The sequence below is a fragment of the Trachypithecus francoisi genome, unplaced genomic scaffold, assembly GCF_009764315.1.
Source record: "Trachypithecus francoisi isolate TF-2019V2 unplaced genomic scaffold, Tfra_2.0 Lachesis_group20, whole genome shotgun sequence".
In the NCBI taxonomy this organism is placed as follows: Eukaryota; Metazoa; Chordata; class Mammalia; order Primates; family Cercopithecidae; genus Trachypithecus; species Trachypithecus francoisi.
Genome location: NW_022681466.1, coordinates 67,788,826 through 67,809,100, shown reverse-complemented (window position 1 = coordinate 67,809,100; position 20,275 = coordinate 67,788,826). Strand labels below are relative to the sequence as shown.

The 20,275-nt window shown below is 59.4% G+C and overlaps 2 protein-coding genes across 8 annotated transcripts in view; one reads left to right on the top strand and one right to left on the bottom strand.

The window, feature by feature from the left end:
- The window catches only part of SPNS2 (sphingolipid transporter 2), a 40,636-nt gene extending 38,608 nt beyond the window's left edge, over positions 1–2,028 (top strand). For all 6 annotated transcript variants that reach the window (XR_004430882.1, XR_004430879.1, XR_004430880.1 and 3 more), the window contains one exon: positions 468–2,028. The gene's annotated coding sequence lies outside the window, so the exon portion shown is untranslated. The remainder of the gene's footprint in view (positions 1–467) is intronic.
- On the bottom strand, positions 1,897–19,053 carry MYBBP1A (MYB binding protein 1a). Of its 2 annotated transcripts, XM_033185026.1 has the most exons (26): positions 18,766–19,053; positions 18,502–18,597; positions 17,283–17,366; positions 17,107–17,181; positions 16,898–17,005; positions 15,238–15,413; positions 14,912–15,079; positions 14,667–14,784; positions 12,942–13,237; positions 12,245–12,355; positions 11,431–11,556; positions 11,050–11,217; positions 10,868–10,967; positions 8,489–8,585; positions 8,253–8,404; positions 7,907–7,990; positions 7,674–7,823; positions 7,419–7,589; positions 7,138–7,295; positions 5,689–5,941; positions 5,395–5,520; positions 5,243–5,311; positions 4,565–4,672; positions 4,243–4,344; positions 3,145–3,281; positions 1,897–2,957 (listed from the first exon to the last, which is right to left on the bottom strand). In XM_033185026.1, exons 1-26 carry the CDS (start codon positions 18,961–18,963, stop codon positions 2,402–2,404), a joined length of 3,987 nt encoding a protein of 1,328 aa, XP_033040917.1. In that variant the 5' UTR covers positions 18,964–19,053; the 3' UTR covers positions 1,897–2,401. The 2 variants fall into 2 exon arrangements, with proteins under 2 accessions (XP_033040917.1, XP_033040918.1); XM_033185027.1 differs by lacking the exons at positions 16,898–17,005; positions 17,107–17,181; positions 17,283–17,366; positions 18,502–18,597; positions 18,766–19,053 and having other exon boundaries at positions 15,227–15,363.
- Between the last annotated feature and the right edge of the window lie 1,222 nt (positions 19,054–20,275).

Below are 20,275 nucleotides of genomic sequence, written 5' to 3'. Positions count from 1 at the left end.
TGCGGAAGGGGGAAGGCCAGGGTGAGGCGACAGGGAGCACTTTTCCTCCGGAGTCCTGCCCCAGCACATCCCACCAACCCCGGGCTTGGTCTCTGAAGATGTTGCCAGAATTTACTGATGGAGCCGTGGGTGGGACAGCAGGCTCCTTCTTCCAGTAAATGAGCTCCCCTTTCCTTCCTTCCAAGGGCTGGGTGGGGCCTCACACAGGTCAGGGCCAGGACTGGCCAGGAACTGCCCACTCGGTCCAGACTTCTGTTCTCCCAGATTCTCCTCCATGTACCAGGGCCTGACTCCTTGGACCTTCCCTCTGGGAGCTATAGCTTCCCAGCAGCACCAGACCCAGGGTCACAGCCCCAAGTCCAGGGGAAGGCCTGCGTCTCCAAACAGCAAGAAAAGGGAAGGAGGGAGGGCAGCCGTGGAATGGGCCTCACTAAGCCCCACTTCTGACCTAACACCCCTTTCCCCAGGTGCCATTGGGACAATGAACTCACATTCCCACCTCGTCTGGGAGGTGTCCTACAGCGTCCGGGACCAGCTGGGCTGCCCCAAAGCTTTCTGTGTGATCCACAGCTAGGCATCCACCCTCTCTGGCCTGGGCCTGCTGAGTGGCCCTGGCATCAAGAAGAGGCTGTGTCCTCAGTTACCCTGGAAGGATGTGTGTGTTGGAGCCACATGGTTGGACACATTCCCAGCCCTAGGTTTGGGCTGCAGGGCCCCTGGGGCCAAGGAAGAAGACAGCCCCAAGTGGGTGTCCAGGGAGAGCCTGGCCTGCCACCAGCTTATGTGATCTTGGGCAAGTCCCTGCCCTCCCTAGAACGAAGGGCCAGGGGGCTGGACTTTCCCACACAACTTGCTGGGCAAAGCAGGATCTGCAGCCTTGAAGACTCAACAGACCCTGGACCTTACAGAGAGCAGGTGGCCCAGGCCTCAGGGCGGCAGTCCCGGCTTTGAGGCTCACATAAGGGCCTGGTGTGCAGGGACCACTGCTTCTCAGCTGGGCCTCGGACCTTGGGGATATCGGACTCAACCTGGCCACTGAAGCTGGGCACCCAAGCCGCTGGGTACTCCCTGGCCTGGCTGGTCTCTCTGGAGGACACTATCTCGGGTTGGCTCCTAGCCTGGAGGTCCCAGATGGGGACTGTTCTGACAAGCTGGCATCACCAGGGGTGAAGGCCCTGGCTGCAGCTGTACACCACCTGTGCCCCCAGGCTCGAGGTCTCTAGGAGGTACACACCAGCCCAACTCTGCAGGGCTCCTCTCCCTGCCACCACCCCCCAAGCCAGGAACCCACTCCCTCCCTGAGGCTGAGCCAAGCCTTTTCCAGGGGCAGGGCCCAGGAGACCATTCCCAGAATCCATGGGGCAGTAGCCAGGGCTCTGGCTGCTGGAGGAAGCAGCTATCCACAGAGCTTCCTGCCCCAGAGCTGAGGCCGAGGCCCCTGGGAGATGCCAGCCCCTACCCGCTGGTATTCCACCAAATGACCCCGGGGGCCAGGCCTTCGATCACCCATGTCCCATCCGTGCACACACCAGGATGCAGCTGCCGCCCCCACACCAGCCCCAACCCACTTTGGGGGAGCTTACCTCCTGCGTCACACACTCCCTGCACATCTGCTGCAATCAAGGTGGTTCTGGTGCGGGGGGCCCTTGTGGCCAACGGGAGACCCCAAGAGCCGGCTTGGACAATGCTCTTCTTGCCCCTTCGTTACTGGCTGGCTGTGGCTTCAGTGGTGTGTAAGCTAGTGGAATACCCACCCACCAAGCACTGGGGTACCCTGGGGGGTCTGACAGGAGGATGGGGTGGGGGTGGTACCCCCAAAGACCAGCCTCCACCCCACTCCAGCCTCAGCGGAGCCCCAGCGATGTTTTCTTGTTGTACAAGAACCAGGTCCGAGTGTTGCCTCCTCTTCCTTCCGGAAGCCAAACTGCTCCTTTATTTTTTAGGGCTGCTGATTGTTAATCTCCGAGTCTTAAGAGAGAAGCCAAATATATTCCTCTTGTAAATGAAGAAATAAACCTATTTAAATCACTCCCTGGTGGCTCCCTCCCAGCAGAAAGGCCTGGGGGCAGGGGGGTGGCAGGCAGGAGTGATGGTCACCCCCGTACCTAGCCTACAGCCAGTGCGTCGACCTGCGCCCACCCAGGCGAACACCAGAGCCCTGGACATGGCCCCGGAGCCAAGGTCCCAGCCCAGAACCGGGGGCGGGGAGGTCTCTACACCCTGGGACCCCTGCAGGAATGGCTTCGGCTGTGCTTGCCTAGGCAGGTGGCAACAGACGCCCTCCCCAGTAGCAGAGCCAGTGCCATAGAAACAGCTTGCCTATTAAATCATGGTTTAAAAAAAAAAAAAAAGGAGTCTCAGACAGATGGAGGCAGGGGCCGAGGGTGGCCTGTGCCTGTGCTCAGGACTTCCCCGCCTTCCTCAGCTGCGCTTTCTTCTTCTTGGCCCCACTCTGAAGCAAGCTGGGACTCCTGATGACCAAAGACAGTCTTGCCTTTTTCTGTGCCAGTGCAGACAGTGGTGATTTGCCCAAGACCCCCTTTTTGGGAAGAGCCTTCTGAGGCTGCTTTTGGCCCGCAGGTTCCACGGGGGACCTGGGAGCTCCATTCGCCTGGGACGGCTTCTGGTTTTTCTTCTGCCGTTCTGGGGATTTGGCAGGGGTGCTGGGGCTCAGGGTGGGGGTGCCAGGGGCTGGACTCTTGGCAGCAGGCGTCCCGTATGCCTGGGCCGGGACCTTGGCCTTTGTCCTGTTCCTCTTCTTCCTGCCCATGCTGGAGGGCTGGCTCCCGCTGGTGGCTGCGGGCGTGCCATCCTCTGCTAGCGTGCCATCCTCTGACTTGCGTTTCTTGCGCTTCTTTGTCTCTGGCAAGAATCCCTTTTTCTTCCGCTTCTTGCTGATGGGGCTCTGGGTGGCACTGGGGACCTCCTTGGCACCCTTCTTTTCCAACTTGGGGCGCCTGAAGGGAAGTGAGCAAGGGAAGAAGGTGCCCAGTGAGGGCAGCAGCCACCGCCACCTGGGTCCTGTGGGGCCCCAGAGGCCTACGGCTCCCGCATCTGAGCATGTGCTTGAGCGCGTACATGTGCAGCAGCGTAAGGGTATTCCCAGCCCCCGCCCCAGGTGTGCGTCCCCCTCCCAGAACCTACTGGACTCCCAGGGTTTTCATGGCCTGCCAGTAGAGGTCGTGTAGGCGGCTGGAGCCGGTGGAGTGTGCCCCCTGCTGTAGGCTCTGCTGCTGCCCCTGCAGCACGCCCAGGAGCACCGTCAGGTCTAAGGTCAGCTTCTGCACAGGGTGGGAAGGCAGAGCTATGGGCAGGGCCTCTCCCGGGCTCCCAGTCTTCCCACCTTTGCCCTGCTGCTGCCTCACCAGTGACCCCTGCCCCTTTCCGGGCCTTAGCCTCTCCTTCTGCCTGTTAAGTCGTCCGTGTCTCTCACCCAGGGAGGAAGCACGCACCCCAGGTGTTGTTTCTCCTCCTTCCCATAGCCGAAGGCCTGGTCTCAGAGTCTGTGTCCTCCCCTCCAGCAGTGGCCCTGGCCCGCCCACCTCCAAGAGGGCCACTCCCCATCACTCCATCACCACAGAGCTGCCAAAGCCCTTCCCCACCCACTGCTGCCACCTTCCTGCACATCCTAAATGGGTTCTTGTTGGAATCCGCTGGCTTCCAGGAGCCCTGCTCTCCCCCACTTCCTCACTGTCACCCAGTGTTGTAAGGCCCCGCCCTGGGCCCCGCCTCTGCCTGCCAGCACACCGTTGGCAAGCTCTCCCTCCACAAGGGCTGACTCGCACCGATGCTGAAGACTCCCAAACCCTGCCCTCTGGGCCAGACCAGGGGACCCAGATGGCCACCTCCAGCTGCCTCCTGGCCCTGCCCTCATGGCCACCCACACCCCTGCGCCAGGCCTGGAAACCTGGCTGCCCACCCTGGATGTTCTCCAACCCTTCCACAGTCTCCAGCCCTACCAGCCCCTTCTCAGCTTTCTCAATGGATGTGACAGCACCACACCCTCTCACCCCGCCCTGCAGGAGGAGGACAGGGTGGCACAGTCCCTTCCCAAGCCACTCACCCATCCATGGTTCGGTAACTGCCCAAATGACAATCCAGAGCCCTGGCCCAGGCGCTCCGAAGTCTCCCCACATGACCCCCATCCCCACAGTCCAGCCTGGGCATGGCACTGCTGCCCAGGAGGCCCCGAGGCCCCCAAGAGGAACCCCAACACGATCCCAGACTGGGCCCCTGCCTCACCTCCTGTTTGTAGGTCCTGAAGAGAGCGTTGAGCAGCTCCAGGGAGGACAGTGCCTGCTGGTGTTCCGCCTTGGTCTGCGCCTCCCCCAGCACGCGCAGGTTCTAGGGGAGGGTGGCCAGGCTGAGGCACTCCGGAGAGCTGCTCAAAGCCTGTTTCCCAGCCGGGACTAGGGCCCAGAGGCAGGGACCGTCTCCTGGGACAACCCCAGTTCCCCCCACTCCGGACTCAGGCTCCAATCGTCACTTCTCTCCCAGAGATCGGAGAACTCTCCCAGAGAACTGATTCTGAGGGGTAGGGAAAGGGGCGCCCCCCGGCTGTTACCTCGGTGACTTTTGCTAGGACCTGGCCCATCAGCTGCTTCCACTCGGGGTCCTCAAAGCACGACCTCACCTCCCGCATGGACAGAGTCTTCTGGAGCAGCAGGCAGGCCTATGGTTGGGCAAAGGTGGGTGGCTGGAGCCTCGGCACATTGGGTGCGCACGGCTCAGGATGCATGAGGGCTCGGAGGCCTGCCGGGCGCTGCCGTGGGCAGTGTGCGAGGCTGCCTGCTGCTCTGGGCTCTGTGGCCACCTGCTCCCATGCCTTCGTGTGCAGGTGGGGACCCCAAGACCTCCCAGCTGGACAGAGGTGGGACCTCAGGTTGGGACAATTCCTGCCCATTACTGACTTAATGCCATCTTCCTCCAGCCTGCCCCCGACAGCCCTGGCACCTGAGCAGATGCTACCAGGGACGTCCTCTGTGTGGCAGGACGGGCAGCAGTGGCTGCGGGAATGAGGTCGGCCCTGCCCCCTCCGCTCCTCTGTGTTCAAGGTGTGGCAGGGGCCAGGGCATGGCCACCCCCATCAGAGAGCGTGTACCACAGTCAAGCCAGTGGGGCAGGGACGGCTGTGCCCGTGCTCACCAGGGCAGCGCTCTGGGGCCTCACAATATCCAGTCAGAAGAGGGTTAAGCGGGTTCATTCAGACAGGCCCGGGGCTGGGAGCTGGGAAGTCTCTTACCTGATGGCGGGGCCGTACTGGGCCTGTGACATGCTGGACCAGGATGGGGAGAAGGCTCTTACAGAGAAGCTGGTGGAGAGTGACAAGGGCTGTGAGGTGCAGGCTGGGCTGAGCAGGGACCCCGAGTAAGCAGGGCAGGCCCCAACACTCACTGGGTGCCGGGAGAAGAGGCTGAGGAACATGGGAACCGTGAGGGGACTGTTGCGCTTGGTCAGGAAGGAGCTCAGTGCTGATGAGTACACGCGGGTCACCAGGTTCAAGTCCAAGCAGCTGGCAGCCTAGGCCAGGCGAGAGAGGGCTGGGTGAGGCCAGGAGAGGGGTCCTTGGGACGGGACCAGAGCCTGGCCTCCCTCCAGAAGGCTGAGGGTTGGGCCCTGGGAAAGTCCCGGCCTCCCCTCCCTGGCTGTGAAATGCCTGCGGCTGCTCCTGGGGAAGGCCCTGCTCACCTGCGGGCCCGTGGGCATGGGGCTGGGGTCAGTGCCGGCTTTCTGCTTCTCCCGTGTCTCACGCACGCAGCCCTCGGCAGTGTTGCCCTTCAAGACCCGGAGCAGGTAGAGAGAGGCGTTGAAGTGGTAGAGGGCAGTGGGGGAGTCGGGCTGGCGGCCAGCCTGCTGCACCAACCGCTCTACCTGGGCATGCAGTGCCTCTGCGCGCTCACCCAAGTCGTGGCAGTAGCGCCGGGCACGGCACAGGTGGTGCCTGTGGGTGGTGAGGACGAGAGCTGGTCACAACATTCTCGGTCCACCCTGCTCCACCAAGCAGAGGCAGCCTAAGTCCCACTTTACAGGTGGGAAACGGACCTACAAGACAGAGGCGACCCAGGCCACAGAGAAAGGCCCAGGGCCGCCTGCAGGCTGCTTGGAAGCTGTGTGGGCTCAGCGTGCTTGGCTGAGCGGAGCACCCCAGGGGAGAACAGAACAGCTCCCTAAGCGGAGGCTGCACCAAGGGCCACCCACCTGCCTGGGGCACCCCTCCCGCCCACACTTGTCTCTTGTGGGGCCGTGGCCTCCAGGCCTTGTGTAAAGACAGACAAGGGTTCATGTGCTAAGAACCCTATGTGGCCCTGCAGGGCTGGGGACACAATGGGGCAAGAGGCAGGATGGTCAACGGACACTGTCCACGCACACTGGCAGAACTATCTGAGAAGGCGTGGCCTGGGCGGGCCTGGGGCTGTGAAGAATGCACTGCCAGTCACACTCCCCACCCTCCAGACTATCCATGCAGCGCCCGGGTCCCAGGCCTTCACCTCCCCAGCCCCTGAGCTCTGAAGGCAGGTCTACCTGGCACCTGCCTGTCTCCCCCATGCCTGCCCCTGCCTCCAGCACGGCACCTCCCAAACCCTTCTCTGTGCTGCCAGCCATTTCTGAAAAGGGAAACCAGACCCAGACCCTTCCCCACACCAATGTTCTTGCTGATAATGCCTCCATGGCCCCCAGCACCGCTAGGGTCAGGGCCTGCGAGGGTGCAGGGGCCCGTGGCCTCGCTGCTCACCTGACCTTCCAGCTGCGTGTCTGCCCTGCCCAAGGCCTCCCAGCCTGCCAAACTGTCACGCACGCTACACCTCTGACGACTGGGTTGGGTGTCCCCTGCCACAGGTGCTCTCACTGTCCCCCTCCAACCCCAGCACCGCCCCACTCGAGACTGTCAAGGGCAGGGATGGCCCCCAGCTCCAGGGCACTGCTGGCACTGTGTCGGGAGAACGCGGGGATGAAGCAAGGACTGGGATTCACTGAGTGACGTGTGCCTCTAGGGCTGAGAGGGGAGCCTGCAAGCTGAGGGCCCAGGCTGGAAGCTTGGCTCTCTCCTTCCTGTGCAGATAGCAAGCCTAGAGCTCTGGCCCTCCTGCGCCTGGAGGCTGCCGGCCGCACCTGCCTGCCCTGCCCCACTGTGCTCACGTGAAGATGCGCGCCGTCTTGTGCAGAAGGTCCTGCTCCTGTTTGGAGCTGCTGCTGCGCAGGCTGCGCCGGATGATGCTCAGCAGCGGCTCCAGCAGCTCCAGGACCAGGGCATTCTCGGGCTGCTTGGTCACTAGCACCTCCACCAGGTCCAGCACCTGTGGCCGGGAGGGCGGGTCAGCAACACGGGGGCGGGTGCCTGGGGAGGCAGGGGCGGGCGCACGGGGAGGCGGGGGCGGGTAAACGGGGAGGCAGCGGGGCGCGGTCTGCCCCAGGCTCACCCGGATCTGGAAGTCGCGCCGAAGCGCCTTCTCCTTCTGCAGCTTGTTCTTCTCATCTCGCCGGGCCTGGACACGCAGCTTCTGCTCGGCAAAGAGGCTGGCGAGGCTCTGGTCCAGGGCCATCATGGCCTCGTCCCCCAGCTCCTCCTCATCCTCACTGTCCTCTCCACCCTGAGGAACAGGCCCAGCGGTCAGCCTGGCCTTGGGCGGGCACACAACACAGGGTCACCTGAGCCCTCCTCGCCCCCAGCTCACCAGTGCCTTCCCAGCCTGCAGCACGGACATCAGCTGCTCCCGGAAGCCCTGGTCCACGTCGCCATCGCGCTCCTCCTCCTCACTCTCCTCCCCCTCACTCTCCTCTTCACTCTCTGAGCTTCTGCTGTCCTTGCTGTCCTCGCTCTTATTCTGGGTGGTAGGGGCAGGCACGTCACACAGCTCTCCGACTGTCCCACTCCCCGCTGCCCCCACCCGGCCCACGCTGGCAGCACCTCTGCACCCTTCAGCCGCCGCTCATCAGAATCGTCCGTCACCACCACGTGGTCCTCATCCTCACTGGTCTCGGGGTTCAGCACCTGGGGAGGGGTCCCAGCTGCTGACCCATCTGCGGCCCCCAGCCCTCCTCTCGAGGCCCGGCCCAGCATTGGCCAAAGGCCCCCATTTCCCAGAAGAAAACGGAGCCTAGGAGAGGTGGCCAGGCCAGGGCCTCACCGAGACCCCTCCCACCGGCCACAGGCTCCCAGCGGGGAGGTGGGGACACGGGAGGCTGGAGCAGCGACCCCGGTGCAGCTCGCTGCTCAGTGAGCCCACGGTCCATTCCCAAAGGTCCGAACTCACATCCAGAATTAGCTGCAGGGCACGTGGGGTCAGGTGGGAGCAGATGTGGCCAAACACGCTCCGGGCCACCTGGCGCATGAGGTGGCTGGGCTGGGCCAACAGGGCCAGCAGGATCTCCACCAGCACCTCTACCCATGGGGGCTCCTGGGGGTCTGCAAGAGGGAGGGGTTGAGCCCGGGCAGGGGACCACTGGCCCCGTTGCACCACTCCAGCCCCTCTCGTGACCAAGGACCCACCGATGGCCTTGGTGCGGCTCCCGCGGGGCTTCTCTCCCAGGCTCTTCCTGATGCAGGTCTGGATGTCGCCCAGCAGGTCACAGCTCTCTGCAGGGGACTGTGGGCAGGACAGGACACACACTGGGGCCAGGCCCTCTCCCCAGCCCTTCTTTTTTTTTTTTTTTTGAGACGGAGTCTCGCAGTCGCCCAGGCTGGAGTGCAGTGGCCGGATCTCAGCTCACTGCAAGCTCCGCCTCCCGGGTTTACGCCATTCTCCTGCCTCAGCCTCCCGAGTAGCTGGGACTACAGGCGCCTGCCAACTCGCCCGGCTAGTTTTTTCTATTTTTTAGTAGAGACGGGGTTTCGCCGTGTTAGCCAGGATGGTCTCGATCTCCTGACCTCGCGATCCACCCGTCTCGGCCTCCCAAAGTGCTGGGATTACAGGCTTGAGCCACCGCGCCCGGCCAACTCCCCAGCCCTTCTAAGCCAGGCGAGGGGCTGGCCAAATGGGAGCAGTGGCATCAGAAGCCTTCAACACCCCAACCCCTGGCCCGCCCTGGCCAGTCACCCCTACAATCCAGAATGGAAGCCTCCAGCTGGACCTCAGGACACCCCGAGAGCTGAGGGGTTTTTTTTTTTTTTTTTGAGATGGGGTCTTGCTTATTGCCCAGGCTGGAGTGCAGTGGTGTGATCACCACAATCCCCGCCTCCCGGGTTCAAGTGATTCTCCTGCCTCAGCCTCCCAAGTAGCTGGGATTACAGGCATGTGCCACCCTGGCCGGCTAATTTTTATATTTTGGGGTTTCACCATGTTGGCCAGGCTGGTCTTGAACTCCTAACCTCACAATCCACTCACCTCCACCTCCCAAAGTCCTAGGATTACAGGCGTGAGCCACCACGCCTGGCTAGTTAAGGGCCTTTTTACACCTAATATGCAGTTACGGGATCCAAAAGCCTGCAGGGGACAAGGCGTCCAACTCCTGCTTTGACACTCGAGAGAGGCAGAGCCTGACAAGGATGGTCAGGGTCCCAGAGAAGCCAGCAAGCCCCAGCCCCCAGTTCATAATTCTAGATTATTCCCTCCATGCTTGGCTTGGCATGAGACTGAATTGAAAGTCATTAGTTTTAACTAATTACGTTGAACTCATCTGACTGCGGATAACCCCGGACTCGAGTGAGGAGGTGTGGTGTGCACATGTGCATGTGCAGGAGGCACTCTTGAAAACCGTGTGATCTTTGGTACCTAAAAGACAGACTTGCCCCTTATAATGCAGTGGGCAGTTTGAACATTCAGGCCAGGGTGGGACAAAGCAGCCCAAAGGCCCTGTCATTGCTCTCCGGCTCCCAGGCTGTGTGCCCAGGCAGGGCCCTGTCCTTCTCTGGGCTGCGCCTTTTTATTTTTTTCTAAGACAGAATCTTGCTCTGTCACCCAGGCTGGGGTGCGGTGGCGCCATCTCAGTTCACTGCAACCTATGCCTCCCAGGTTCAAGCAGTTCTCCCGCCTCACCCTCCCGAGTAGCTGGGATTACAGGCACCTACTACCACACCTGGCTAATTTTTGTAATCACCCGCCTTGGCCTCCCAAAGTGCTGGGATTACAGGTGTAAGCCACCACGCCCAGCCAGAGCTGCACATTTTATCTAAAGGTCCGACACAGCAAACTGCAGCCTCCTCTGTCCAAGTCAAGTTCAGAGACCCCAAGGTTGGGGACAGGCTGCACATGTGTCCCAGAATGGCCAGGATTCTGCTGCTATCAAAGGCCTGATGCCAAGAATCAGAAGGGGCATCATGGCCAACCTTTCCCCCAAACAGCTCATCCACATGCTGGGCTCAGAATAACCAAAGCTGGCAAGTAAGACAACTACAGTCAAGTGGCCAGACGGGAGAGAGCGAGATACCCACCTACTCAGGCTACAGAAGACGCGAAACAGCCCTGGGAAGAGCCTTCTATGTTATGAGAAGAAAACTCTCAAAAGAAATCAGGGTACTAAGCCTCAAATGTGGTCAGGGCTTCCTGATGGGAAGAACCGAGAGGGAGACTCCGTGGTTCTAGAGAGCCCGTCGCCAGAAAGTGTTCCCACAGCTGGGGGTACAGGGCAAGTGACTTTGCCTCTGAGTCAGGGTCTCAGTTTCTCCACGTCGAACATGGAGAGGAGGTGGCCGCCTCAAAGCTGTGGGGATTACAAGAGATCCTGCATGGAGAGCCTAGGACACCGGCTAGTGCCGCTAAATGGCCAGAGGGGGGTTTCTCCCTGTGACGAGGCTGGCTTCAAACACCTCCCAACTTAACTCCCCCAGAGCCTTTCCTGGCCACCCCCACAGCCCTCAGGCCTCTCATTAGGGGGCCCATTGCGCCACAGAACCCCAGGCTCACGGCCCCTCCCTCCCAGGCCCCAGTACCTTGAGAAGGTGGATGCCCACGAGGAGCAGAAGGTGCTGGAAGGCAGCAGCCCTGGCCTCTGAGGAGTGGGCCTCCAGCTCCTTCAGAGTCTGCAGCATCCTGTGGGGAGACAGGCGGATTCCCAGGCCCCTGCGCCAGACTCCAGCGTCCTGCCCATCCCCTGGAAATCCCGCGTGCTCACCGGTCCCAGGCCTGGCGCTGCTGCGCACTGAAGGGTGTCACAGTGCTCACGTTGTGGCTGTGATTCAACAGCAGGTCTGCGAACTGCACCAGGTGGTAGGTCCAGGGCTGCCCACCCTGAGTCTGGTCCGGTGCCTGCTTCAACTGCATGCTGAGGGTCTGCAGCAAACTGGGCGAGGGGTGGGGCTTGGGGTCACCAGACCGGACAAGTGAATGTAGCTGCCTCCCTCCGCCCTCCCCAGGGCTCAGTCTCCCACCTCTACAGGACCTACTAGAACTCCTGAGACCTCTGCCGTTGTTCCCAGCTTGGGGGACCTGGAGGGAGCAGGCGCCCTCAAGGCCTTCCCACCCTCTGGCCTCTCCTGGGCTGCCCAAGACTCACCTGAAGAAGGCACTGCTGGCAGCCTCTCGGGCCTGGCTTTCCAAAGGGAAGGAGAGCGGCTGCTTTGTCTCGGGGATCTGGGATGTGGGCTTCTTTGTGACAAAGAACGCGTGGAACAAACAAAACCTAAGGAGGGTGGGAGAGCGGCCATCACCATTCACTGCCATTGGTTTTACAGGCTCCCCTCCTTGGATGGCACCACCGAGCGTACAAGGCCAGGAGGAGGAGGGGGAGCCCTTCTGCTCTGGGTACAGTCCTCAGGGGCCTGACGGGCAAGGCTGGAGGGGGCTGGGCTAGGATGGGAAGGGGCCGTTTCTCTGGTCTGGATCCCCAGCTGAACGCGGCTTAACCCGAGCTGGAGAGAGAGAATCAGTGCCCCTCCCAAGAAACCAAGCGATGGGAGGCTGTGTGGTCATGGCCAAGTCACGTCACTGCTCCCGCAGACACGGGGCCGGTGCAGCCCCCTCTTGCAACCGTGAATGTTGAGGGTGACATGAACACCCGGCTCTGCACAGGCACAGACAAGGCAGGTGTGGGCAGAGGCGTCCCTGACAGCTCCCACGTGCAAAAGCTGCCTGCAGGGCGCACAGAGCACACCTGAACCTTTTAGGCCCTTGCAGCTGGGATGCCTCCTGGGCCCCTTCCCTTCACGGGTTCCTAAGGAATTCCCAAGTCCCCTTGCGCCTGTTCCCCACTGATGACTCAACCCAAAGGCTTCTGGCTCCAGGGGATGCAAACTAGGATGAGTTAAGGGGCCCCATTCCTTGGCCACACGCCCATGGGAAGCTGGGGCTCCAGCACACCTCGTACGTACCTGGCCACCTGTGCCGTCAAGGCCTCCTCCATCTCCAGGTGCAGGCTGTCCACGATGCTCACCAATCGAAAGATGATCCATTTCCTCAGCCGGAACACAGCTCGCTCAGGCCTAGCAGGGCAGGAGGTGAGGTCATGTGAGCCACTTAGAACTGGCAAAAACAGGCTGGGACCAGTGGCTCACACCTACAATCCCAGTACTTTGGGAGGCCAAGGCAGGTGGATCACTTGAGGTCAGGAGTTCGAGACCAGCCTGGCCAACACGGTGAAACCCCATCTCTACTAAAAATAGAAAAATGAGCTGGGTGTGGTGGCAGGTGCCTGCAGTCCCAGCTACCGGAGGCTGCGGCAGAGAATCACTTGATCACTTGAACCTGGGAGGCAGAAATTGCAGTGAGCTGAGATCACATGCCACTGCATTCCAGCTTGGGCCACACAGTGAGACTCTGTCTCAAAAGAACTGGCAAAAACAGGACATTCCTTTGCCTGATCTCAGGAATCCAAGATCTCCCCATCCCAATCACCAGTGTGCGACCACACAAGCAAACCGAGGCCTCACATGAGAGCTAAGGCTCTTCCCCTCTCTCCTTTCACGGTTTAGAGCCAGGACACTGTGGAGGGAGGGCTCGGGTTGCTGGGCTCTGCAGGCCTAGGAAGCTAACTCCTAAATTAGGGGTCCTTCCCCAAGATCCACTCACACGTGGAGTGACGCATCCTGGGCTTTCTTCTGGTTGTTGGTGCTGAAGTCAACCAAGGAGTCCAGGTCTGGCTGGAGAAACATGTCCCGCAGCCAGGCCACATAGCCCTGCAGGGCCAGAGGACTCAGGAACCGCACGACCCGCCAGAAAGTAGGCGCGACAGGGAGGCCTTGGTTGGTGACGGATGAGAAGGCCACTAGCACGGCCAACTGCCGCTCAGGGTCATCCTGGCACCCCTCTAGGAAGGTGCCCACGTAATCCTCCATCTCTGGGGCAAACTTGAACTGCTTTGGGAGCTGCAAGAAGTTAGGCATGGAGCTGAGCCCACCAGCCCAGAGGGCAGGCGGTCAATAACCCAACAGCCCACCAGGCTTGCACCCACTACGGGTTAAACCAAGGCCCAGAAACCTTGCATCGTACACAGCTAGGCTGAGCCTGAACTTGCAACAGTTCCCTGTCACCCCAGTGCTTCTGTCTGGTGTCAAGGGCTCTCTGGGTCTGACTGCCCCAGCTTCACCACCTCCGGCCCCAGCAGGCCCCTCTTTCTGCCTTGCTGGATGGGGATGGTCTGTTTTCCTGGCTTGACGCAGGGCAGAGTGGTAGTTGAGGCGAGACTGACCTGGGTTCAAAGGCCATGCTGCTAATTCCTAGCTGTGTCATCTTCGGGACCAAAAACCAGCACCTCTCATGCGCTTCCTCAGCGCCAGGACCCCCACCCCGCGTTTTTGTGTGGCAGCTTAGCATTTTAGCAACCCTTTGCAGTCGGCCAATATGATCATTGTGTAGGTGAATAAAGTGAAGACACAAAAACACCTAGAAGGAACTTCTCAGGGTCAGAGGCTCCCAGTGGGTAATGTCTGGCTTTACGGCCCAAGCTGTTTTCAGTTTTTTAGAATTGTGCCCCCCACAAACTGCGGTGCCACGATCAGGGCTCACTGCAGCCTCGAAATCCTGGGTTCAAGGGATCCTCCCACCTCAGCTTCCCGAGTAACTGGGATTCCAGGTGTGCACCACCGTCCAACCCAAACTCTTAACCACTGCCTGATACTTCAAGTCTGCCCCCTCACCCAGAATGACAGCTCTCTGAAACTTGTTGCAAATGAGCTGGTGAGAACAGTGAACCCAGTAGCACTTACTGGGCACCAGGCTCACTGGTGCCCAAACACAGTCATGACCACTGTTCTCATCACTGCAGCATGGGTTGGAGCGGAGGAGGGCTGAACAGCCCACTGGCTATCCACGCCCATGAGGGGCCTGACCCTATCAAAACCGTCAGAAGGAAGCCGGGCGTGGCGGCTCACGTCTGTCATCCCAGCACTTTGGGAGGCTGAGGCGAGTGGATCACCTAAGGTCAGGAGTTCAAGACCAGCCTGGCCAACATGGCAAAACCCCGTCTCTACCGAAAATACAAAAATTAGCTGGGCATGGTAGTGGGCACCTGTAATCCCAGCTACTCAGGAGGCTGTCAGGAGAATCGCTTGAACCTGGGAGGCAGAGGTTGCAGTGAGCCCAGATCACACCACTGCACTCCAGCATGGCCGACAAAAGCGTAACTCCAACTCAAAAAATCAAATCTGTCCGAGGGGAAGGGGTTCAGGCAGCTCACTACCCAGACGGAGGGGACACCCGTGGCCAAGCGCCCGAGGTGCCCTGCTCCCCTTCTTGGCAAGGAGAGCTCCCTGTCTAGCCTTTCTGGCAGTGTCGAGCTGCACGGGCGTTACCCACCTTCGCAGTGCACACGTGCTCCCCATAATGGCGGATCACGTCTCCCCGCAACACCAGCTGCAGCTGCTCCTTGGTCAGCAGGGGCAGGGCTGCGCCCAGCAGGCGGAAACACAGGTAGCTAAGGGGGTGCGGGACAGAGCCTGGTCAAAGCCCTTGGGACCCCTGGCGGGGACCTCAGGACTGGTGGCCCGGCCCCACTTCACAGACAGGGAAGGGGGCCGAGAGAGGACACGCCCCGCAAGCACCTGGCTGGCCAGAACTGCATCTTCAGCAACCCTTGTTCCACCACCTCCTTCCAGAACTGTGGGAACTTGTCTTTCTTGAGCGCTAAGCGGAGCAGGTCCAGAGCAATGGCGGGCAGCTTGCGGTCCTTCTTCACAGAGGAGGCAGCCATCTTCAGCATGTTCACCAGCCTGTGGAGAGCAAGGGAATGAGGGAACACTCGCCTCACGGGCAAGGGCCAGCGTGCCAAGAGCAGCCGGGACACCCCCAGGCCACATGGCAAATCTGAGCCTGGCCAGATGCAGCTCCACAGCCCCAGGGAGGGCAAATCCGCCCACCTCCGTCACACCTGGGAACATTCTCATTCGAGAATAGGTTCACGGATCCCACCAGCTTCTTGAGCTTGGAGGGCACCTTCTGCTGGGCCAGGAGGAAGAGCTCCAGCTGTTCGGGGGAGCTGAGTATTGTATTCAAGTCGGCTTTAAGGACCTCTGGCAGGATCTCCTGCAATGTAGCCACTGAGACCTAAGGATGGAGAGAGAAGAAATTGTGGCTTCCTCTGCGTGGTGAGCCCGGGCGGCTCCTGTTCTACCTGCCAGGCTCCTGACACAGGGCCACCTGGTGAGGCACCAGAGTCATCAGAGGGTATTTGCTAACAAAACTCAAATTCCCGGGCAGCTGGGTTTTTGACAAGCATCCCACTGATGCTAACTGGCCCGGAGGTAGCTGCTTTTCTTTTTTTTTTTTTTTTGAGACAGAGTCTTGCTTTGCCGCCCAGGCTGAGTGCAGTGGTGTGATCTTGGCTCACTGCAACCTCCTCCTCCCAGGTTCAAGCAATTCTCTTGCCTCAGCTGGGATTAAAGGTGTGCACCATCACACCGAGCTAATTTTTGTATTTTTAGTAGAGATGGGATTTCACCATGTTGGCCAGGCTGGTCTCGAACTCCTGACCTCAAGTGATCTGCCCACCTTGGCCTCCCAAAGTTCTGGGATTACAGGCATGGTCAGGGCTACCCTTTTAATTATTCCTTTTTTTTTTTTTTTTTTTTTTGATATTTCAGAGGACTAGCTCATTTCATACACAAGGAGCCCTGGGTGGAGAGCTGGGACTCATATTCAGGTCCTTCTGGCTCTGAGGTCAAGACTGCACAGTAAGCCCTGGCCTGGGACCTGCCAGCCCTGCCTTTCTCTTCAGTGGCAAAAGGGCCTAGGTGCTACCTTCTCAAGTCGGGCAGTGGAGGCCCACAAGGGGCCAGCCTTGACCAGGATAACAAGGCAAACGTTTTATATATTCGCGACGTGCCAGGCACAGTTCTAGAGTTGCACTGCCCAGTACAGTAGTCACAGCCACACAGGGCTGCTGAGCGCTTCAAAGGTGGCCAATCTGAACAGGGATGTGCCTAAGTGTAAAATACACCCTGGATTTTGGAGACGACCTGACAAAAAGTGTGTAATAGGCCGGGCGCGGTGGCTCACGCCTGTAATCCCAGCACTTTGGAAGGCCGAGACGGGCGGATCACGAGGTCAGGAGATCGAGACCATCCTGGCTAACACGGTGAAACCCTGTCTCTACTAAAATACAAAAAAAATTAGCCGGGCGAGGTGTCGGGCGCCTGTAGTCCCAGCTACTTGGGAGGCTGAGGCAGGAGAATGGCGTGAACCTGGGAGGCGGAGCTTGCAGTGAGCTGAGATCCGGTCACTGCACTCCAGCCTGGGTGACAGAGTGAGACTGTCTCAAAAAAAAAAAAAAAAGAAAAAAGCGCGTGTAAGATACCTCAACAGTTTAGACCAATGCATATTGCAGTCATATTTTAGATATACCAGACGAAGTAAAACATTACTAAATGACACCTGTTTCTTTTTACCTTTTCGACAAAGTCACTGAAACACTTCAAATTATATATCTCTGTATTTCTATGGAACAGTGCTGTTCCAGGTTCTCACCCAAGCCCCCTTGATGTCTCTGTAATGGGAAGTGTTGGCCGAGCCCACACAGCTGGTGAGCTCACCTCGGAGAGGATGTCCCCCAGGGCTTTCCGGGGCTGCTCCTGCAAGTGGTTTTGGTACTGGGCCAGGGCCTGCAGCAGTTTCACCGACTTCATTAGTGCCTCCTGGTCCTGGTCCCCACAGAAGGACAGAGGGTATGAGCAGGGCACACTACTGTCCCCTACCCATTCCAAGCCAACCCACATTCCCCCAGTCCCTCCAAAGCTCTTACCTTCACCAGCCGGCCTGACTGAAAGAGGGCAAGTACTCCGAACAGGTTTGCAAAGAGAGCAGGTCTCAGCATTGTCTAGAGACGGATTCCAGGCACAGGCATGAGGGACCCTGGGACTCCCTGTTCCCCAAGCCTCCCACCCCTGGAGCTGCTGACGTCCCCGGATCCACTCTTACCTTCTTCACCTGATGCAGGTCATATTTTTCTTGTATCTGCTGCAGGATGCTGCACAAGGGGAGGTCTTCAAAAGACTGTAACAGCTGCCAGCAGTTGTGTGGCAGGAGGAAGAGGGGTTCAGGAGAGTGGCCCAGCTACATCTTCACAAACCTTAACCTCCTTTCCCCTTTCAACTTCTCCCAAGAAACCTCAGGTCCCTAGTCCCACCCCAAGGACGCCTCTGGAGCTGTTCACATGGAACCAAATCTCATCCCCCTGCTCTGTCTCCACCAGGGCTTCTGAAAGTACTTTATGAGATGGAGTCTCGCTGTCGCCCAGGCTGGAGTGCAGTGGTGCGATCTCGGTTCACTGCAACCTCCACCTCCTGGGTTCAAGCAATTCTCCCGTTTCAGCCTCCTGAGTAGCTGGGATTACAGACACCCACCACTACGCCCAGCTAATTTTTGTTGTTTTTTTTCTTTTTCTTTTTCTTTTTTGAGATGGAGTGTTGCCCTGTCGCCCAGGCTGGAGTACGGTGGCGTGATCTGGGCTCACTGCAGCCTCTGCCTCCTGGGTTCCAGTGATTCTGCTGCCTCAGCCTCCTGGATAGCTGGGCTTACAGGCGCCCGCCACCACGTCCAGCTAATTTTTGTATTTGTAGTAGAGATGGGGCTTCACCATGTTGGCCAGGCTGGTCTTGTACTCCTGACCTCAGGTGATCTGCTCACCTCGGCCTCCCAAAGTGCTGAGATTACAGGCATGAGCCACAATGCCCAGCACAAAAGTACCTTCTATAGCCCCTAGATTGCTCCTCTGAAATTCCCCGCCACTCAGTCTTCTCTCCACACCTGGTCTGAGCTCCCATCAGGCTGATCCTGCAGGCCTGGGTCTTTATTGTTCTTCCCCTTGTCAAGGCTCCTCAGAGAGTGGTCTACTGCAATCAGCTGAATGCCTTTGCAGGCCTAAGGGAGCCCACCCAGCGCGCACCGCTCCCAGCAAGCGTACCTAAGAGGCCGGGCAACCCAAGCACCAAAGAGAAAACCTGGCCAGGCCTTGCTCACACTTTCTCCACCTTCATGTGAGGTAGACCTCCCTCAGGTTGGCCTCCAATCAACTCTGCCACTCCCTACCTCTCTCTCGGGCTGCCCCTCCGCCGCAGCTGACGCACCACACCTGCCCTCCTCACACCCCACCGTTTTGACCTGGATGGCTGGGATCCTGCCAGGAGCACCACCTCACCTGTGCCAGGGCCAAACTGTAGCAGGGCCGGGCTGTTTCTCGCGCAACCCCGAGTCCCGTGATTAGGCGCTTCAGGGCATATTTCATCTCGGACCCCTGCAGAACCAAGCGCACCCTCGTGTTCAATGGTGAAACAAGGTGCACGCCCCCGCGCACCCTGGCATCCAGGTTCGCGACCACGTGCCCCCCGTCCCAAATCCCTGGCCCGCCGCCGCTTCCTTGCCGGGATATGCGCGGCCCCTGCCCCAGACCCCGCCACTCCACCTTCGGCCTGCCGCGCAGATACTCCAGCAGCTTCTCCGTGGCCGCAAGTCGCGTCTCCTGCTCAGGCTTCGCAATGTCCCAGAAGAAGTCTAAGAACTCGCGGCTGTGCTTCAATAGGCCATGGCGGTCGACAGGCCGGGCGCCACTCTGCGTTGCCTCTCCAGGAGACATCCGCTCGGCGAGCTCCCTGCTCCCCATCTCCGCCACACTCACCGAAACACGAAACACGTGTGCCCCGGGCCCAGCAGCTTCCAGGTCAGGGCACGGCGCATGCGCACCGGTAGTGTCGGCGCGGAGGCGGAAGAACCTGGAGGGGCGGGGGACCAATAGGGGCGGGGCCGGGCCGATGACCGCCCCCCCCAGGAAGGCGGAGAAGGGGCAGGGGCGGGGCCAGGGAAAGCCGCATTTGCGCCTTAGCTCTGAGCGGAAGTACCTAGCTGAGCGGCGCGGGTCTTTCCCCGCTTTCTGCTCACACCCGTAGTTCCCTGGCGGCTGTGGCATGTACCCCTTTGGAGCCCCGTGGGGGCATTTCTGAGGGCCCATCTCGGAAACAAACCGAGGTGTAGCACATCGAGCCGCCTCGTCCCAGATCGGCCCCTGCGCTCCGAACGTTGAGCCATTCAACAATTACTGGGCTCCTGCTGCGTTCCGTGCTAGGCGGTTGGAACAAAGCCGCTGCTCTCGTGGAGGAACACGGAGCCAAATGCATTAAAAAGAAGCATAATTATGAAGAGAATTAGAAATGCAATTCTAATTGCAGAAGGAGCTTTTTAAACGCTGGAACGTGAATACATCACCCGTTAAAAACACAGCTAATTACTATTAAATAGGATCTACAATAATGATTTGAGGGATTAGTCAAGGGAGGCCTCTGTGAGGAAGTGGCATTTGGGATGAGAGCTGAGTGACAAGAAGGGCCCCCCTTCCTCGCACTCCTGCAAGGATCTAAGGGGACGAAATCCCAAGCCTTGCGACTTGCAAAGGTCCAGGGCTGGAGGGGCTGAGGCTGGCGAGAAGCAAGCTTGCATGAGCCCCGGGCTAGGATTCATTCTGAGGGTGATGGGAAATCACTGGTGAGTTTAATGCAGGGTCAGGCCTGGATCCGATTTACATTTTAACAAGATGATGCTGGCTGCTGTGTGGGGGATGGACTGTAGGTCTGCATAGGTGGAAGCACGGGAAGACCATTTAGAAACTGGTGAACTGGACCCAGGGAAAATGAGAACAGGTCAGATTTGGGCTGATGTGGAGCAGGTGGGGTGGGTGATGGATTTGGATGTCAGGGAAGAGGAAATGAGAGGGATGCCAGGTTTGGGACCTAAATAACTGGGTACATGGTGGTGCCGTTATGGAGAAGAATTTTCTTGGGAGTGGCAGGTGGAGGTGGTGGGACCAAACGGTCTATTAAATCAGAGAAGCCTTTTACAATGGCAAGGGAGGGGAAGTGCTACTGGTCACCGTTGCTTCTTGGTTTGAGAAGCTGTGTATAGAGGGCTGTGGTCCAGAGAGG

Excerpts from the sequence above, each read along its gene's own strand:
- MYBBP1A (XM_033185026.1), bottom strand. The coding sequence starts at position 18,963 with ATGGGGAGCAGGGAGCTCGCCGAGCGGATGTCTCCTGGAGAGGCAACG. Across the intron at positions 15,414-16,897 it reads TGGGGGACATCCTCTCCGAG|GTCTCAGTGGCTACATTGCA; the intron begins GTGAGCTCACCA and ends CTCCATCCTTAG. Across the intron at positions 4,673-5,242 it reads CAGTACGGCCCCGCCATCAG|GCCTGCCTGCTGCTCCAGAA; the intron begins GTAAGAGACTTC and ends GCCCAACCATAG.